The sequence below is a fragment of the Emydura macquarii genome, unplaced genomic scaffold, assembly GCF_026122565.2.
Source record: "Emydura macquarii macquarii isolate MOO-44397 ecotype Brisbane River unplaced genomic scaffold, CSIRO-AGI_Emac_v2 contig_2205, whole genome shotgun sequence".
Classification (NCBI taxonomy): Eukaryota; Metazoa; Chordata; order Testudines; family Chelidae; genus Emydura; species Emydura macquarii.
Genome location: NW_027132342.1, coordinates 1,137,027 through 1,158,539, shown reverse-complemented (window position 1 = coordinate 1,158,539; position 21,513 = coordinate 1,137,027). Strand labels below are relative to the sequence as shown.

Below are 21,513 nucleotides of genomic sequence, written 5' to 3'. Positions count from 1 at the left end.
TGGAGTCCATGCCTGCATTGAAGGCCCCCCAAGCCTGAGGGTCCCCCATACAGGGCAGGAAGGGTCCCCAGCTCCCACAAGATGGTGCTGTCCCCCAGTTACCCTGGGTAGGGGGCGGGGTCCGTACCTGCAGGGGGATGGGCGGGGACACATGGGTTACTTCCTCCATCACGGGGCCTCAGCTGCGTGGCACCTGCCTCTCCTGCTCCAGCCCTGGAGCGGGCCTCTGAGCTGGCCCTTCGCAATGCACAGTGGGTGGAGGGTGCTGGAGGCTCTGAGGGGCAGCTGCCCCCATTGCAGGCTGGCGTCTGGGGGCCTGGCCCCCTTGGTATGCCACTGCCCGCCTCCTGCCCGGTTTGGCATGCAGCCAGGAGGCAGGCTGCAGCCAACCACCTCCTACCCGCTCTGGAGCAGGCCTCACCCAAAGCACAGCAATTCACCCTACCGTAGGGATGGCTCAGTCTTTGTAAACCGAGCTGAGATTTCCCAAGCACTTCAGCCAAAACACACCGTTTTAGGTAAAATATGAAAAGATTTATTAACTACAGAAAGGTAGATTGTGATTGATTATAAGGAACAGGCTTAGAGATCAGAGCTGGTTACTTAAGAAACAAAATAAATTCACAGTCTAAGTTCTACCAACCCAACAGGATTTGAATCAAGCACTGTCTTACCCTGACAGATAGTGCAAGCAGGTTACAGAGCCTCAGTACTCAGGTGAAACTGCCATCCAGCCTGAGAATGCCCTTCTCCAGTTAGTCTTTGTCCTCCATATGTTGAGTTGGAGGTGGGAAGAGAGACCAAGGGACAGATGTCACTTCCCTTCTTTTATAGCTTCTTCCAGCTTGCTGTAAAGATCTATGATTGTGATGTGGGCGGTTGCTCCCATTGGTCAAGCAGTGTCCATTGTCTACCTGCTCTCTCTTGAAGGCTCTATTGTATACAGTTCCTGAGATAGTGGAATCTTTCTTTCTTTGGTGTTGGTGACCCATTAATGTTGTCTGGCAACTCCATTGTTATACCTGAAAGACTGGTTGTGGGTGTTCCCTCACATAGCAAAACTTCATAACTTTGCATACAATGGTAGCACATACAATTCACCAGGATATTAATGTTCAATAGATCAAGACTTTTAAAAGAATACCTTGCAAGGCATACTCTGTACAGAACATACAATTATGTCAGTGGTGAATATGGGGTTTCCAAGGCGTTGCTTTGAGGTGCAGCATATCACAGTGGGCAGCCGGGAAGCCAAAAAATTCCATTTTGGTTTTCTGGAATAGAAGTTTTCTGGAAATCCATTCTGAAGAAAATTTTCCACAGGACAAAATGTTTGACTCTTTGTCCTGGTATGGGACAATTCCTTCCTCCTCCCCCCCCCTCCCCCCCATGTGAAATTCTGTTTGAGAGAGACTTCCATTTTCTGTTTGGATTCATGATTTTGGTTTAATACCAACATTTCTCTATAGTGGGAATTATGCCTATGGGTCCTATACTGCTGACTACTAATGGAGATTTTACTTTTAGCTGAATTGATAGAAGTTATATGTCTGAGAAATTCCATACTGTGCAGTGTAGAGACAACTCTGAAGATCTAGATGTCCATGGTTTTGTTGTAATATAAATAAAACCCAACTAGTAATTGATATTTGTATTGCAGTATCATCTCAATCAGGATGGGGGATGCACTATGCTGTATGCTCCAAAAACTCATAGGAAGTCGCAGTCCCTTCCTGGAAGAGTTTACAGTCTAGTTTAAGGAAAGATGCAACAAATGATTGCAATAAGCACCAGGAGATAGGAAAAACAAAAGGAATAAGATCATACAGTGTATCTATCCGAGGCTAGTTTGTGTTCACAAGTTATATTGATGGTTCCATATCATTTAAAAGTTATATTTAACTGAGACTTTATATTTAACGGCAAAGCAAACTACTGTGCATTTCTCTACTTGTAGAATTAGTAGCATTCATATCTATGAACAGTGGATATCTTTCTCCCTTTTTATTGTGTTCTGCCCTGTGCACCTTTTAATCTGATTGGCTGCATTGACATAGGGATACCTATCTCACACCTGTGTGATTTATCCTGGGTTTTTTCCATAGCTGTCTAGAACTAGAGAATGATTAATGCTCATTTTATTTTAGACAAGTCTGTACATTCTTTAATTAACAGTGGACTTACTGTTGTTTTTAACACTTGCACATAGCTTACTAATGTGCCCAGTTGTGTCACAAGCCCTGTCCACAATAGGACTTAGCCCACCTGTAACACTCTCCACTCTGACTGTAGTTACAAATCATGGCCCCAATCCTGTACTGAGATCTGTCCAACTGGGTTTCTGTGTCATCTTCAATAGGTCTTTGCACAAGTGCAGCAGTGGATCAATGTCAAGAGTCTATGATATAAATTTCCTTTTGGACAATACATTTCTCTCCCTTCCCTCTCCCTCCCCCCTGAATAGTCTCTGTTTTCCAACTAGACAATTGGTGTTTTTCTTAAAGCATTAGACCCTGGACTCATATGACTACCCCAGAATCTTGGCATCCTTTAAAGAAGAAGAAGAAGGGAAAAAAAGGAGGTTTCTAGCCCTCATGGTTGTGGAGACAGCTTGAAAACATGAGTCTTAAAGGTTCAAAACCCAGAAGGGAAATAAAAACAAGACCAAATATAGTGTTTTTGGAAACACATGGTAGTTTAGGGCCTAACTCATGGTTTTTGAACTCATGGGGTTAACAAATTTTAAAAGTTTTTTAACTCTCAAATAAAACCTTCTTGATTTATCTGCTTCTGTTTGACAAAGGTTGGACCTTCACACCTTTCTGGAGACACCTATTTACTTGTGCTAGTTCTAACACAAAAGGGAAGGCATTATGCATTGAAATTGCCACTAACCTGAGTAGTAGCAGTAAGTCTCTGGGAAATTCTAGGGGGACAGAAGATAGGTGTTAGTTCTTCAGTGGAAATTGTTGGTGCTCAGAATCCCAGAAAATGTGGTTACTTATTTAGGTGTGTAAGTACCTTGGTGTCTTACTGTAGGCACCCAAGTTCAGAAATTTGTCCTCAAGTTTGAAAAGGTACTTTCTGATGTCATTATTAATGCCCTAGAACAAACAAGCTCTTAAGTTACAAAAGCAGAACTTCCTCATTGTTTGTCAGCTAGGGCTGATGTCTCCTGATACATTTGAAATAGTCCAGATAAAGTCTCTCTTATATGAAGCAGTTTGTTTTAAGAAGAGAGGCAAAGCAAATTTCAAATTCTGACACCTAAGAAAGCAATATTCTAATGATCTTGATTACTTTTACAAATGTACTTTACATATTAGATTAATTCTTATCTGGTTTGTTCTGTTCAGATCTTTGTAGCCCATGTTTACAGATTAACTGTGGGTTAGGACATAAAATACAGACAGATCTTTCTTTTACAAGTGATTTTATCTGGCTTTCTGAACTGTTGAGAGTCCAGAAGGCCTCTTCTGAGAGAATTATTTAGACCACTTACCATATGACTCGGCAGTATTTTTTATAGAATTTACACTCACACTCATATACATATAATAAACATTTGTTTGTGTGGGTGTTTATATAGTATACTATGTGAAAGATGCGGAAAAATAGAAGAAACTGAAAATTACTGTGTGCAAAGTGTTGTCAAAAGTACAAAGTAAACAAATGAAAAAAAGGAGAGAGAATATTTTTTCTTGCGAACTTTCATTGAGAGCAGTCCTAGTTATAACTTGTAATTCTAGCAGATAAAGAGTTTCCAGACAGTCATGTCACCATAAAGATGTTTGAGTCCATTCAACAATAGAAAACAGAGTAGTGAAGGAACAAAAATGAGAATTATTTCCAAATGAAAGTAAGAAGATATTGAAAAGAAACAAAAGGTGGTGGAAAGATGCAGCATCATAAAAGAAAATAGTGTAGAGAAGTAAAAGGACAATTGTTTTTGTTAGGATTTTTGGGGGGTGGGGGAGGATCATTTAAAAGCAATTGTGAAAAAATTTAGTGTGAGGAAGTCACGCTGGGTTTTGGGGTGGGGGGAAGAGCCATATATGACAGGGAAAATGACAGAGGCCAGGAAAAATACAAGGAGACTTACAATGTGGCATGTTAATTTAAAAAATAAAAATGTTTTCCAGAAGCTTGGTACAAAAATGCTATGATAAAACTAGCACAAATAATACTAGACACACTAATTACAGTTTTATTGAATCCTTGGTTAGTTATGCTGTAACAGATTCATCTGCTATTTTGCTTCATCCTCTAAGATTTTAAACCCATCTGAAAGGAAGAAAAAAGAATGGTTTATTTGACAGTAAGGCAAGTGTTTTTTGTCTGCTACCCACATAAATGTTGCATTGTACTATTATACTTGGTTTTATTTTTGGTATCATAATGCACTGTGCCTATTATCTGGCTGGAGAAGAATCCTTATCTTTTGGGGTATGTGCTGACATTGAGTTTGTGTTTTTTATTAATCAGTATCTACTGTTCAAGAAATTACATTATCACTGTCTCACCCGTTCTTGGCCTCTTCTCTCCCTGCTCCCACTCACCCTCTATAACCTTCCCCCGTAGCTGTTTGGCAAACATCAGCAATGTTGATAAGCTGTTCCTTTTTATTAGTCCGATATTGTTGGATGGGAGTAATTACTTTAGAATGTATGAGATTTGTGTTATTTTGAACCATACAAGAGTGATAGCGGCGCAGCTTTTTAATGTGATGGTAATGTCATACTGACATATCTGAGGAGTATAGAAATAACTATGTATGTAAAACCAGCAAAGAGAAAATGAGTAGAAAAGAGAGGCTAATTTTACAAACCTTGGTTGGCTGGGAGCGCTGGAAGTAATTGTGGGTGAGAGAAGAAAAAAGGAAGTATAGCCAGAATGAGGAATTAGCTTTTGAACTATGATTGCTTCTTAAAGTCATGTTGCTGCCCTATTTTTTGTATTCAGTCATTGATCTTTGCCATTAGCAGAGAAGTCCTTTGTAAAAGGTAATACCAGCATCACATATTTCAAGATACATTTTCACTGGCTGGATGAATTATTTCAGAAAAATGGAGGCACTTACTCGAACCCACAAACTAAGTATACTAAGGACGTTTTAAAAAATGGAACATTTCAGAGGGTCTTTTCCTGCAAATTTTCGAACTTCAGTGATAGTTAAGGTCACTCAGTAGCTTTCAGCTTTAGGCCCTTTGAGAAGAAGTCATGCTTTGAATAGGGGTGTTATCAACCTAGTTCTAATGTAGTGTCAACATAGTATTTAGGCTCCAATTCTGCAAAGTACATAAGCATGTTCTTAAACTTATCTTTATTCATCAAAGTGCTTAAGTCAATGGGTCTTAGCACATGTTAAAATTAAACATGTGCTTTGAAGAATGGGGTGATTTGCTGAATTGGGGACTGAGATTAATAGAAAATCAAGAGTTGTTAAGGGGGGCAGGGAAGTGTAACATGGGTGAATTTGGTTAAGAAGTCTTAATTGTTCTGACAATCTTAATTTTCAACAATTTTGATTGTTTTGTAGTGTACATTTTCATTTATGAAGCCATGTTTTAACTTAACATGGAGGGCTTCAAACAAAAAATGTACAAAATAATTTAATCAAAACTAATAATATAAGATCTGTCAGATGTGGATAATTCAGTTCATGAGGAACTAGGAATTTTCTTTTGGGGATTTTTGACAATCTTACACAGTAAATTATCCAGATGAGAATCAGTGACTTGATGCAAACCCTTTCTGCACTGTGAGTTGCTGAAGATAATCATGCCACATGGTTTGTCACTGGAGGTCATTTTCTCCAAGATGTGCAATGAAATCTCATATTCATCCTTATGACTGCAGTGTCCTGATGATTGGATATTCTCAATATAGCTATTCCCTAATTGTTAGAAGCTTTTCTTTAATCGTCTTATAGCTGGAGAATTTCCTTTTCCAGACTAACAGATCAAAGGTGAGCATAAGAATGGCTGTACTCGGTCAGACTGATGGTCCGTTAGCCAATAACCTGTCTTCCAACAATGGCCAATGCCAGGTGCTTCAGAGGGAATGAATAGACCAAAAAATCATCAAGTGATCCATCTCATCGGCTTTTCCCAGTCTGTGACAAACAGCAATCCCTGCCTATCCTGGTTAATAGACATTGATAGACCTATCCTCCATGAATTTGTCTAGTTCTTTTTTGAACCCTGTTATAGTCTTGGCCTTCACAACATCCTCTGGCAAGGAGTTCCATAGGTTGACTGTGGGTTGTGTGAGGAAATACTTCCTTTTGTTTGTTTTAAATCTACTGCCTATTAATTTCATTTGGTGACCCCTAGTTTTTGTGTTATGAGAAGGAGTAACGCTTCATTATTTAAGGTCCAGGGGGATAGCTGAGTTAGTCTGTATACAGCAAAAACAACGAGAGTCCTGTAGCACTTTAAAGACTAACAAATTTAATTTCTGCAGGCCTAAGCTTTCATGGACTGTATGCATAAATTAAATTTGTTAGTCTTTAAGGTGCTACAGGACTCTCGTTGTTTTTACTTACTTTCTCCACATCGGTCATGATTTTGTAGCCCTGTATCATATCCCCCCTTTAGTCATCTCTTTACCAAGATGAAAAGTCCCAATTTTATTAATCTCTCCTCATATGGAAGCTTTTCCATACCCCTAATCATTTTAGTTGCCCTTTTTCAATTCCAATATATCTTTTTGAGATGGGACAACTAGATCTGTACACAGTATTCAAGATGTGGGCGTACCATGGATTTATAAAGAGGCAATATGATATTTTCTGTCTTATTATCTATTCCTTTCCTAATGATTCCCAACATGCTGTTAGCTTTTTTGACTGCTGCTGCACACTCAGTGGGTGTTTTCAGAGAAGTATCCACAATGCTTCCAAGATCTCTTTCTTGAGTGGCAACAGCTAACTTAGATCCCATCATTTTATATGTATAGTTGGGATTGTGCTTTCCAATGTGCATTATTTTGCATTTATCAACATTGAATTTCATCTGCCCCAGTGGTCTCCCTGCAGTCTCTACCACTTCTCTGTTCAGGGTAAGAAAGTCAGTTTGAGGTAGCGTTTTTGGTTTTTTATTTAGTTGTTTTAACATTTTATTAATTTACTTTTTAAAAACTATAGTGTCAAAAGACAGAAAAAAGATATTTTCATAAGCAAATTGTTGATTTTCAAATCGATTTACAAAGAGGGATCACAGTTATTTTATAAGGAAGATTATCTTTAAATAATTTAAAGTCAGTAACACCAATTTATTTAAATATGACCTGCTGAACTGAAGTGAGAGGATAAATTAAACAGGAACTGGAGTTATTATTAGAGTCTCGGATTTCAATGGTTTAACAATATTTGCTACTTGACTTTTGCTATAGAACTAGTTTCCAGAGACTGAACGAGTATTTAGATTTTTTAAAAAATAGATGAACTGACTACATAAGTAAATATTAAAGAGCTAAGGTACTACATATTACAGTACTATTTTATAAGTACCAGATAATAATAAACTTAAGTGATTTAGCTTTGCTTTGTTTTAACTCCTGAACTTTCTTAGCCCAAGGAGTAAATTGAGTTTTTGGTACATATTTATAATGATAGTTTCCCACACTTCTCCATTTAATTTCGAAAGCATGTGGAGTTTTAATACCAGAAAGGTGCAAAGGGAGGACAAAATATTTGTAAATAGTTTTGAATGGGAGATTATTACTATCGAGTAAGTTGTGGTATTTGTAACGTTGCAAATTGTCCAAAACCCACTAACAGAGGAACATATTTTAAAAATATCATTTCCTTCAATGTTTTTGCTAATGGTGCATATAACTGAAAATTCTGTGGTAGCATATGTAGTAGCTTTCAGAGGATCAGTTCTGACTAGATTTTTCACCACCCTTCAGTTTTAAATTTAAGTTTAAATATAAAATATTAAAGTTTTTTAAACAGGAGACAAATTAGGCAAATGTTTAGTCAAAACATTTATTTTTGTCTGTAGTAATCTGTAAATCTGCTTTACATGTTGTTTGTAAATGTGTTAAAACAATCACTCCTGTTCCAGCTTCGATTGCTGATTCTGTGATGCTAACTTTATAGATTTATTATAGCAGTCCTAATGTATGATTTTGCTTTTACTGAAAATATTCATTTCTCTCCCTCATTTTAATAAGTAGAGGTTATCAGTATAAATCAAATATTCATCAGAGATTTCTGAAGAATTTGAAGTTCAAGATAGGTTCTGAGTTAATAAAAATATACCAATTCTCATTAAAATGCAGTCCAGAGGACTGGAATATTACACAGATTATTTTATATCCTGAAAATGAGCAGTTTGCCTTACTTTAGATTGAGGGGAAAAGCCTTTAAAAATTATTTGCAAATAGAATACTTAAACACAGAGACTATGAAAGGGCCAGACCAATACTATTTCTCTAATGGTAAATTGTATCTTTTTAAATGTTAGAATGCTTTGAAAGTTTATAAAATGGTGGATAGAAGAGGACTGGTAGATATAATTTAGTTAGGCTTTTGCTCAAGCCACTCTCAAGAAGCTCATCACAGGCTGAATTGAAAAGGCATGTCATACATAAAATTGGAGAATGGCTAAGAGATGGGAAGCAATGTGAAAGAAGGCCAGTTCTCAGTGTGGAAAGAAGTTAGTATTGTGACTCAGGGAGGTATTCAGCCTATTTATTGATCTAGGAAAAAGAAAAAAAAAAAAGTAAATAGCAAATAGAAAATGTTGCTGAGATCACAAAATGTTTTAACTTAGTCAAGTATAGAGATGACTTTGAGACACTCTAATATTTTAACTACTAATTAATGGAACACTCCAATGTAGCAAACAAAATTAGTTATAGACAAGTTCAAGATATTGCACTCTGGAAAGAACAGTTTAAAACAGTGAAACACATTGTTGGGTTCGGAATCGTACATTCTCAGAAAAAAGATCTAGGTGATATTGTGGTGATCTCAGTGGGGACCACTGCTCAAGGCTTGAGAGAGAGAGAAATGTTTAAATTATATGACAAAATATAGAAAAAATAAGAGAAATTCTGTTTCATTCAGTAAGCAAAGTATACTTACTGTGGAACTTGTTTTTTGCCTTCTAAAACATTAACTTTCAAATACAAGATACTGATATAGATGGAGTCATATGTTCAGTATCAGTATGGCAATTCCCATATTCCTAAGTAACTGTCTGTTCCCTTTTTGTAGCATTTGCATAATCATTCATTGTTTTGGCTATTTCTCAGAGACCAAGGGATCTGTTTTTCCCACCTATCTATCAATACGTTGAAAATTTTCAAATTAATATAAATCCTTCATGTGCAAATGGTAGAAATATCCTTCCGAATACTTTTGGATGATGAATTTTCATTGTTTATAGGCTCATGAAATTCAGTGTTATTTCAATCTCAGTTTTGTCTTTAAAGGATACACTTAATTAAAGGGGTTTACAGCCTTCCAGCCAGTTTAGGCCTCCTGCTTTAGTGCTGCTATCTCAGACACAACCCACTGTGTGTTACCTAACTCTTTAAGTTAAAACTTTCAGAATGTTCCCTCAAATAAATTTTAAAACCCACGTTTTAAAACATGTCTCCTTAGATGGTGATACTGTTTAATTATAAGATGAAGTGATGTAGCTATTTAGTTGATACATTTTATAAATTGAACAATGTATTTATTAACTTTAAAAAAAAAACATTTAAATTCAGTGATTTTGGTTTGAAATTAAGCATAAACTATACCATAAACTACACCAGTTAGCCTTTTAGAAAAAATTGTAGAATTTTTCTTAAGTTTAAATATCGCTGTTTTTGTAGACTGCTTTCCTTTATTTGAGAAATCTTTACAAAAAGAACGACAAATACTACAAAATAAATGCTATTAAATGACTTAGTCTGTAAGCTATTTGGGGCAAGGAATCATCTTTTTGTTCTGTGTTTGTACAGCACCTAGCACAATGGAGCCTTGGTCAATGAGTGGCATTCTGAGATGCTACAACCCTACAAATAATAATCTAACTTATTGGTTCCCTTTCTTCCCTAATTTGAGATGTACCAATTTTTCCTAGTGTTTTTACATCTTAACAGATCTATGTATTATACAATACATTCGTTTAATATGTTGTTGTTTTTTCCCCCCTCTAGGTTGTTTCCCTGAGTGAGTGAAGATCAGAATGAATGGACATATTTCAAATTCCCCTTCTGGTGGATATGGAAGTTACTCTTCTCAAATAAAGTAAGTCTCTTTCCTCACTCTCTCTGTTACCCGATTCCTGCCCCCCAAAGAAAGTTTTATATTTTTTCATTTGTACTTAAGTTTCAGATATTGAGAGTACCAATAATCAAAATCTTGAAAAGTTTCTTTAATTTATCTCTTGAAAAATGTACAGAATTTCTATCAGGGAAGTTTCTGTTTCTGTACTACATAACCATAGTGTCATATGACATCAATATATGTCATTTTTCTATTAGTGCTTGCGATTATAATTTTAAATCCATATTGTTGAATAGCCTCTTCAGGCTGTCTGCAACAAGGAGATATGTCTTAGTGGCAATAAGATACTTATTTATTTGCTTAAAGCTGTCACACTAGTTTATGCCTGGAAAATGGAGTGGTTAGCTCCATGCTGAACCCAAGTGCCCATTAATTTCATTTTTCAAAGCCTAGACTGATCTTTATGTGGATCAGAAAATAGTTTTTCCTATGGATGGTACTGTACAATTAATGTTACATACTGATTTAGGGTTGTTGGCTGCTGGCTGCCTCTTTCTGAGACATAGGATATTGCCTATCGCCAGAGACAGAGGGTATGTCTATACTGACTGCGGCAAAGTCGCTGCTGCCAGATTGATCTTTCAGGATCAATTAAGCGGTCAGCGTAGACCCGGTTAATTGATCAGGAAGTCGACTGAGTAAAACCACCCCCTCAAGTAGCGTAGCGCTGCGTCAACGGGAACACAGTTCCCGTCGGCACAGTGCGGTGAAGATGGCGTGCAGAAGGGAAGCACAGCAGTCGATGGGAGTTACGCAAGCTACTCTGTGTAGTTTGCGTAACTCCTGTCGACTGCCGCCGAATCTCCAGATAAGTGTAGACCAGGGCTGAGCATCAGACTCGTTATACCACTAACATAGTCTTATCTAACCTAGGACAAGAGAACCTCTGCTTCTGTGTGGATGGAATCTACATTATTGATACTTCCAGTATTGTTCTTTCTTTAAGTTGAGGCCACATATAATTTCTTATTTTTACACAGTGAGGACATTGCTTGCCCTTTCCTTTTAGCCTTGGGCAATCAGGTACTCTTTTTTTTTTTTTCCTGTCTCTTTTGTGAGATAGAAGCAGTGGTGAGTTAAGTAAAAGGTAAAGGTAAAATCCCACCAAAATGCCAGTTCTTTCTGGTATTTATCATGTTTTCCTAAGAGATGTGCTCTAGTTCAAACAGAAATTGTTTTGGGGGAAGTTCAACAGCCTGTGTCATACATGAAGTCAGACTAAATGATCACAGTGGCTTTCGAATCTATGAAATTATGAATCTATTTTATTGTTGTTATTTGTGTTGTGGTAGTACCTAGCAGCCCCAGTCATGACCAGGACCCCCTTGTACTAGGCACTTTATCAACATAGAATAAAAAGATGGTCCCTGCCCCAAAGAGCTTACAATCTAAGTAAATCATGCAGTGTTATGTACATGAGGTGAGATGTTCATTCTCATCATCCCTGTGGGAAGTACTGTTGTATACTGATGTGCTATATGTATCTGACAATTTTTACTAAGCCCACATACCTTATAGCTAAAGTTGCCAAATAAATCTATAAATGGACTAATCATGCACCTTTTCTTCCAGTGGATATGGGTCACCAACCTTCGGTCAGGCGGAGAGGGAGCAAAGTTCGAAAACAAGTGCAAAGGCTCTTTATGGTAAGCCTCGTTTAATAGGTTCTGATTCTGTCATTTAAACTGTGACATTTTAAGCGGTATTTGGAATTAATTTGTATGAGAGTTAAAACTGTGCTAGAGAATAAGTTTTGTGCCTAATATAAAGTAGGCTTCTAACTGCTTGCCTTTAACGAGTCAACAGTCTTACAGTATTTACTGCAATAATGAGTGAAAGAATAGTCTTGCGGTCAAGACACATGGCAGGGAATCAGGAGATCTGGGGGTCTGTTCCAAGCTGTGCCACAGACTTTGTGTGTCACTTAAGCTCTCTTTCTCAGCTTCCCAGTTTGCAAAAAAGGCAGGAATATTCATCTCTGTCAGAGGTGGTGCTAAGCTTCTTTAGTGACTGCTCGGAAAGTGCTCTCTGTTCGTTGGATGGAAGATGCTGAAGAAAAATGTTATTACTATTTATTGGGACTAACTACCATGGAGTATATAAAGAAAAACGGTCAGGGTTAACAGGCTCAACATCTGCCTCCTTGGATTATGAGTTAGTGGTTAGCGTTTGGGGCTGGGAGCCTGGACTCTTGGGTGGTATTCCCTGTGCTGTAATGGAATTACTTGGTAACTTTGCACAACTCATTTAATCTTTTTATGTCTTGGTTTTTCCCATCTGTATGTTACATAAAAATCTCTCTGCCAAGATCTGCCTGATCCCTAAATCAGTATTTCCGAGACCTGAAATTGCCTACCCCGACTAAATGCTTTCTTTCAAGAAAAAGGAGGTGAACTTTTACAGCTGCTAATAAGTAATCCTGGATCATTATTATGCTTTATTGCATTGTTCTATAAGACATTGGAGTTGACTGATGTGCTTTAGATAGAATAAGTTTCTGTATTTATTAATAAATGGATCAATGATAAACCAAATGGAGACCTGAGGAAGCATAAGCATGAATGAACAAGTGAAGAGCTTTTTAGCTGAGTTTTTTCTTATTAATGCATGTAGATCTCTCCAAGGCTCTTTCTCACATGTCCTGTTATGCATCTCAAACCCACAGTGTGTGAGGATAAAACATATTTGTAAACAATCCCTGTTTCGATACCTCCAAGTGGGCAATTTCCATCTTTGGCTCCATGGGGTCACAGACCAGATATGATTGGTTTCTTTTTTTATATATATATAAACCAGCTACACTGTAATTTCTATTTTCTAAAGAGCCATGGCAACTCCGTGTTGTACCTGGGTGCCTATTATGTTGTTTAGTCTTGAGAAGAGTAAGGGTGGGAACTATTAACTGTCAAATATATTAATCGCCATCCTCTTTATAACAGCCCTTAATTGTTCTTCATGTCCACTAAAGCTAGGACAAGAAGTAATGGGCTTAATCTTCAAATCTACAGAGATTTAAATTAGACATTAGGAAAATCTTTCTAACTATAAGGGTCATTAAGCACTGGAATAGGCTTCCAAGGGAGCTGTGGAATCCCCATCACTGGAGGATTTTTAAGAACAGATTAGACAAACACCTGTCAGGGATGATCTAGGTTTACTTGGTCCTGCATCAATTCAGGGAACTGGACCTGATGACCTTTCAAGGTCTCTTCCAACGCAGCATTCCTATGATTCTATGAACATTGCTCAAATACAGTTCCTGTTTATTTTAATACTAAATTCCTCAGTGACCCTTTTTTAACAGGAATTTCTGCATCCTGTATGCTCTCCCTGGACAAACAAATCACACATAGCTACAATGTTAGGAAGTAGGTAAGAAAATCCAGTGAGAAAAGTGTTGTTGATCAAAATTTTGTTTAATAGAATGCTTTTTTAAGACCAGGACACAAAGTTTTACTCTTCTGGCTGTGTTAGCCATTAATTTTAAACTAAGAAGGGTAGCACAATCAGCATAATTATCTACAAATGTAGATTTTGTTCTTTGTCTTGAAGTGCATGTATCTTCCTGAGTTTTTATTTCAAACACAATAGATCATTTCAGGTATGTAATTTTTATTTATGAAGAAAATATGGAACCAGGTGGGTGGATTTGAGATTAGTGATGGACAGAAGAGCCTTTTACCTCTTAAGTATCCAAGAAATCCAACCCAGATTAGTATTAACTGACAATTGTTATATAATTGCTATTTGGTGGCCCATGTAAAATAAGTTGGTGATCTCAGTTCATTTCCAGCATTATTAGAGATGTCACAAAACTACAATTGCAGTTACCAAGAACTGAATGGATTTGAAGACTCAACTATCTTGCAGGATAGAGTTAAGACAGGCTCTTCGCAGGGCCTTGGACTCATTGAAAGGTTTGCTCTGTTACTGCCTATACTTTACATGTTCTGGCTCTAGGGCTGTCAGTCAATCCATCAAAAATGTGTAAATTGGAGAAAAAATGGTAGTAATGCCTGTATTAAAAAAAATGCATCTGAAATCTCTCTTAAAAAACAATGTAGTTTATTTTATTATATTTTTAATATTTTTAGTAACTGTAGTACCATCCAGCTGCATTCAACATGTGTCTACAAAGTTCTCCCTGCCTTGATGTTAAGGAATTTTTAGCAGTGGGAGGAGGAGGAAAAATTTGACTTTGTTTCAGTGTTTGTTTCTTTTTTTAATTATCCCAGCAGCAGCCCTTTGTTTTTGGCTTAGCCCTTGTGTCAGAAACAGCCACAGCCTTTTGCACTTGCTGATCTGTTGTTTTATGTCATAAAGCGAGAGGCTAAAAAATTGTTGTGGATTCTCCTGAACATGCTCAGTAGCGATGTATCTGTTGCTTAATCATTGTCATCTAGGGCAAAATCTTCAAGTGCCAATGCCCCATTTTCAGAAGTGATTTAGGCACTTAGGAGCCTAAATCTCATTGAGTCAGTGGGATCTGGGCTCCTAAAGGTCAGATTTTAAAGGAATGTAGGCACCTAATGATGCAGATAGGCAATTAATAAAATATTCAAAAGTGTCTGGATGTCTCATGGCCACTGAAATCAATGGGAGTTAGGTGGCTAGGCAGTTTTGAAAATTCCACCAGGCACCTATCTGCATCTTTAGGTGCCTAATTACCTTTAAAAATCTGTTCCTAAATCACTTTTGAAAATGGAACTTAGGCTCCTAAGCCAGTTTCTTCAAGTGTGTGAACAGAGAAAAATATATTGAAAATGAAACTTTTGTGATGAGGTGGGGCAGCGGGTGCTTGGGGGATTATGTATGCCTACCTTTTAAAATTTGTTAACAGGATTGGGCTCAAACTTTCATGCATTGAAAATGTCAGCCCTGAAGTACCTCGATAGATTTGTGTCTAATGTCAATACCAAAAAGTGGTTTCTTTGCAGTGGTTATCCTGAGAAAATTGACAGTTGCCCTGAATAACATTATCTCAGGCCTGGTCTACACTTACTGTGAAATTCAGCGGTAGTTGATGGAGTTATCTCCTGTCGACTTCCTAAATTCTAATTAGTGTGTTGTCCCCATTATGCTGCGCCCACGGGAAATGCCTTCCCATTGACACAGCATTAGTCTTTTTTTGGAGGATTTTTCCAAGGGGTGGATTTATTGAATTGACTTCTGGATTGATTGAGTGGGTCTTCACTTGCACTCAATCAATCCCAAAGAATCGATCCTCTGGTGTCGAATTTGCCGCTGTAAGTGAAGACATACCCTCAGTATTTCCTAGGAGGTTCTGATAGTTAGCATTTCAGTATTTTGTACATATAGGGAATACTGAAGGGATCTCTCTTTATCTAAGGCATTTAATGTGTTTTTAAGTGTAACTGGCATACGTTTCATTAAATTAATTTTCTTCCATTCTCTACATATTGGGCCCAGCATGGCAGTGCAAGCTTCTTCACTTCATCTTCCCAACTTGGCTCAATCTTGATATGAAGACTGTCTTCTCTGCATAGATAGCCTGAATGATTGGCACCTGAGTCTTAGCTTAGCCCCGGTGTGAGCATCCCAACAGCAAAACCCTATTCATGTTACTGTGTCCTCACTGGTTCTGCTCTTACCTGTGTGTCTAGGAACATAGTCCATAGGTCTATGTGCTGAGACACTCTAGTATTCTTTCCCAGTCAATTGTGTCAATTGAAGGAGAATTTGTCTATTCTTCAAGGGGCACTATGGGAAGGATATTGGAGGACTGTCAGCTCTTGTATAATTTTTTTTGTCTGCGTCCTCATTATTCAGCCCAAGTTAAACCTAACATATATTCTCAGCCTTGTAAACTAGCCCAGGTTTAAAGTTACCTCCAAGCTGTATCAGAAGTTTTGCAGAGTGAATAGTGGGGATGGGTGAGGTTGGGCTAAAACCCAAGTAAGAGTCCAGATTAATTGTGCAGTGAAGACACACCCATAGAGATGGCCACCTCTGTTGAGTAGTTCAGTCACCATGACTGTTTAGGCTTTTCTTTGTCTTCCATCTGAGACCATTAACAACTGTTCCAATTGGGAAGGGAGTTTAGATGTTTAGATATTTTGTGATGTGGATGCTTGTTCACTAAGGACTAGACTGAAGCTATCACTCATTTTTACATGGTCATCAAACGGAAAGAACTTTTGATTACTTCTGACCTGGCCTTATTTGTGTCAGTGACTGCTTCATTTTCAACTCTTTTCCTGCCTGCACTATTAGTTCTCTTGAGAGCTGCCTTAGGATATTTTTTTTTCCGAGGTGAGAGCTGTCAGGTATCTCATAGGAAAAATGCCTTACATATTTTAAAAATTCCTGATCTTTGCCTCGGAACTGAACTTTGGCTCTTAATCTTATCTATTGTTCTAAAGTTAGCTTCTCTATCTGTCTCCTATGGAACTGCTTCTGGCTGTTACAGGAGATATTTGGCTTGCGTTTGGAGCCAATACTGATGATGTACTGGGTGTTTGCCACTGAGTGATGATAAAACAATGACATTCTCTTGCAAAAGTGAATTAATGGTGCACGATAGATTATTCAGTTGAGCATGTCTTTCAGCACTGTGCCTAATAATTAAACCTATTTTATTTTGGAGTCTCAAATTTCTGGCTTCTTCAAGACACCTCAATAAAACGTGTTTTTTACTTAAAGAGCAGTAATTATAATTGTGCTGATGCTCAAGTGGTAGGGATTAAATTGCTTGTGAATTTTCATGTTTTTCAGTACTTAGTGCAAAGCAAGGACAAGGAAGGCTTTTAAAATGTATACTGTATAATAATAAGCTCCAAGAAGTCACAACCAGGTCAATGGCCCCATAGAGCTAGGCATGCTACAGATATGATAAAATGCTTACTGCTTCTATTGGGTTTTGTTAAAAGAAGATTACCTATATATTTTATATATAATAAATATATCTTAAACCATAATTAAACAAGCTGACATGTCCAGTTAGCAGAACCACCCATACAGCCATCAGGGAAAAGGCTGATAAAGTTCCCCATAAGTTACACCTTTGAGAATGAAGCTTGGTCTTAAATCCAGTTCTGATCTTTTTGGAATTTACGCAGGCAGGATCTTCTACTCTCCGGAAGCACAGGCAACATCTCCACACACTGCTCTCTCAGGCTCAGTCAACCTGCCTCACCCTATTCTTAAAAGGACAGCTTCTGTTAATCAGGTACAAGTCATAAAAATGCAATAGTAAAACAAACATTAGCATGACATAGAATCATAGAAATTTAGGGCTGGAAGGGACATTGAGAGGTCCTCACGTCCAGCCCTCTGTGGTGAGGCCAGACAAAGTATACGTAGGCCATTTCTGACCAGTATTTGTCTAACCTGTTCTTAAAAACCTCCAATTTCGATATTCCACAACCTCTCTTGGAAGCTTATTCCAGAACTTAACTACCCTGATAGTTACAAAGATTTTCCCTACTATCTAACTTAAATCTCCCTCACTGCAGATTAAGGCCATTACTTTTTGTCCTATCATCAGTGGATAAGAACAATTGATCACCATCCTCTTTATAATAGCCCTTAATGCATTTGAGACTGATTTCAGATTCCCTCCAAGCCTACTTTTCTTAAAACTAAATATGCCCACGTTTTTTAACCTTTCCTCAAAGATCGGGTTTTTTAAACCATTTATTATTTTTGTTTCTCTCCTCTGGACTCTCTAATTATATATCCCCTCTTTTCTAAAGTGTGGCACACAGATTTGGACACGATACTCCAGCTGAGGCCTCACCAGTGCCAAGTAGAGTTGGACAATTACCTTCTATGTCTTATGTACCATATTCCTGTTAATGCACCCCTGAATATTAGCCTTGAAATTCACTTCTAAATTCACATTCAAATTAGCTTCTAAGTACAATGTTTTGCAATAGAAAATGATAGACCATTTAGTCCAGAGGTCTCTCACTAATTTTTACACATCTCTTTCATCCTCGCATGGGTCATCAATGGTTTGAACTCATCCTTCCCATTGCTACACAGACCTCTTCTAGTTCAGCTATAGAAGTTGGGCCTAACTTGGTTCTTGGTTTTGTGATCCTGGGAGGAGGTCAGGATTGCATCTTCTTAAAAGAATAAGCTATCCTGACCCCCATAGACATAGGGCACTTCTTGCTCTGAGAACTGAGCCATTCTACCTCTTTCTCCCCACCATCCACATCATGCTATGCCCCAGGAAAATGCTTGATCCAGAAGGCCCAATCAACCTAATCCTTTTAGCCCTGTCCTTGATCCAAAAGGCAGAAACCATTTTGAATCCATCTAGTCCTTTCGGCAGTGCCCACATGAGAGAAATTCAGCATTCTAACCATTGCATGGTCTGTCTAGCATGCCTGTAACTCTCCTAGTGTGTGTCTACATGCACATACATGGTCCCAGCAGTGCACAGTTGTCACAACCCTTGTTTGGATTACTGTCATACCCATCTCCACGGCTGCAGCACCAGCATGGATGGAGAACACTGATGTAATAGCCCCACCGGTGCAAATACTCCTACCCAGTGCCCCTGTACATCTGGGCAAATCTCACCTATCTGTGTCCTCCCGTTGCAGGGGCCTTGGGCGTTGGTGGTGCCTTGGTCTCTCCTATTCTCTACCTGTGGCACACAGTTTCCTGAGGATTGACATGTTTTGGCCTAACTAAAGTCTTTTGGATATAATCTAGGGGTAGCTGGATGAAATTTGATGGCCTGTGGTAAACAAGTGGTCAGACTTAGATGATCCAATGGTCCCTTCTACTCTTAAACTCTATGAAACTGTGAAATAGGTGAAGAGTGGGGAACCCTCTCCAAACTATTATTTTCTTTGTGCACCAGCCCATATAGGGGGAGACACACATGTGCCACACATACGTTGCCCTGGGACTGCATAAGTGTTTCTAATCAGTGGAACACTAGGCATCAGGGTTCTTGATTTCTGATTCTGGCCCTGTGAGCTGAATGTTTCCTTATGAAACGTGTTTTCCTTAGAAAACATAGCTAAATGTAACAACACTCCTGTTTGGCTCATCTGTTGAGATGGGAGCCTGGGACCTCTATATGTAAAAGCATGAACCTTCACTACTTGAGCTAAATAACTTGATGTGTCTCAGTATGAAAGTAGTAGCAGAAGCATAAACATTGATACGTGGTCTAGCTGCTAGAGGGTGACCCAGAGCCACCCTGTTAGTGCGGGTGACACAAGCACCTAATTTGTCATGTTCCTTCTGAAGGACAGTGTGGCAAAGTGGTTGAGACTTGACTATATCTTAGAGTCTTGGGTTCTATTCACAGTTCTGCCTGAAGGGACCTTGTGCATGCTCTCGCTTGTCTTGCATATGAAACTGGTGAATGATAGCTACCCCTTTAAGTATGAAACTTTGGTTCGTAGTATGAGTTGTGAAGGGCACAAAAGTATTAAGAGCAGTTAGTGAATGCGCTGGATCTAGAACTCAGGGTCTTTGGGCTTGCAATTGAGTGTTCCTTCCACTGGGTTACAGGACATAGTGTAGGGGGGGTCCCTCCCTCTTTCTTATTTGCTTTCCCAAAATGGTATGAAGGCTACATCATCACAAGACTGTCTGCAGCAGGAGCCAAAATCACAATAAATTCCAGAGAGCTGATTACACTAGTGGAGTTTCCAAAGGCACGGATAACTGTAGACAAGCCCACATCAGAAGAAGAATGACAGTCCATCTTAATCAGTGTTTTTATGCAGTGGTTCTCAAACTTATTTACTTGTGCCCCCTTTCTTTGTGTCTGTAGTAGTTTATGCCCTCCCGCCACACAAGTACATATACCAATTTAAACAAAAAATCAACGTGCAACTCTCATTAAATATTAAAAACAGTAAGACATTGATTCAAACAGAGCCAACGATCCACTGTAATAAGAGCAAAAGCAAAACTATGATTGTGGTCAATGCCTAAAATTAAATGTGCATACCATGTTGTAGTAAATAACCTACAGAAGGCAACGACTTTATATAAGCTTAACAGAAATCCATCAAAATGCAGAGCGCCATGTAGAATCAAATGCACAGCATCATCTGAGGACCTGATATGTTGGGAGAAATCAGCTTTGCTAGTTATGCTGTGGGTAAAATGTGCACAGTAAGATTTTTTCCCTAAAATGCCTCACACCCCCCCCCCCAATACATTCCAGGCCCCACCAGGGGGGTCCGCCCCCTAGTTTGAGAACCTTTGTTTTTATATGTATTTGAGAAGATCGTAGCAGACAGGGATTCAGATAGGCACTCAGATACCAAGGATGAAGAGTGTAGTACAAGCACCTGTCTAGACTAGAATAGTGAATCTCCTAGACAATGAAAGCACGCATATGAGTAAACAGTTACAAAAATTTTGTCAGACTCCATTTTTCTGCCTTGCCCTGTGATTTGATTTTTAGATCTATGCTGTTATAATTCTTTTGATGAGGCTTCTTCAGCTGTGGAGCACAATTAATGGTTTGACTTAAATTGACTGTGTTTCTTTTTCTTACCATCATAAACATTTTTTTGTAGGTAGCTGTTGTTTTAGGCATTTCAGCTGTAAACTACCTGTGGTACTGGGGCTAAATTGTATTTCTACAAGCTTAGTGTTTTGGATATGAAAGTGGTTTTGAAAAAAAGACTATCTGATTAAATAAAATAGACTCAGTGGTTTATTATTAATGCTTGCATTAATTCTATCTGACCATGCCTGTTGTTGAGCCTTAATAACTCTCTCCATGCATGGAGGGAGCTGATGAGATGGACCTGGGAAACAGGATGATTAAAATGGAGAGTGAAAGCATAAAGGGAAAAGTGTTAACTTTAATTTAATCAACCACTTCCATTGTTCATTCTCGAGTCACAATAAGAAATATTCATATTTAAATATCTTGCAGTAGGCTGGCAACTGGTAAACATTTCAGTGTGGCTGTCAAAATGGTACTAGTGAATGTTAATGAGACACTTTAATTTCAACATTTGGATTTCATTCCAGTAGCACATCAGAGAATCATAAGTATTTAGCTGTAGACAGAAAAACAATGTAACTTGAGCCTGAGAAATGTAGGTGGTTCTTCAAGTGCCTGCTCATGTCAGTTTCATGCTAGGTGTGCCCATGCTGTGTGCACTGTTGCCAAAGAATTTTTCCTTAGTGGTATCCATTGGGCTGGCTCTAGCACCCTCTGGAGCCACGTGCATAGGTGCTGGTATAGAAGGCACCACCAGCCA

The 21,513-nt window shown here is 38.4% G+C and overlaps 1 protein-coding gene across 8 annotated transcripts in view; it reads left to right on the top strand.

Annotated features, from left to right (window-relative positions):
- EPS8 (EGFR pathway substrate 8, signaling adaptor) overlaps positions 1-21,513 on the top strand; it is a 198,716-nt gene that overhangs the window by 109,291 nt on the left and 67,912 nt on the right. For all 8 annotated transcript variants that reach the window (XM_067559146.1, XM_067559151.1, XM_067559149.1 and 5 more), the window contains 2 exons: positions 10,165-10,255; positions 11,867-11,940. In XM_067559146.1, the coding sequence (XP_067415247.1) occupies positions 10,194-10,255; positions 11,867-11,940 (136 nt within the window). In that variant the 5' untranslated portion in view covers positions 10,165-10,193. The remainder of the gene's footprint in view (positions 1-10,164; positions 10,256-11,866; positions 11,941-21,513) is intronic.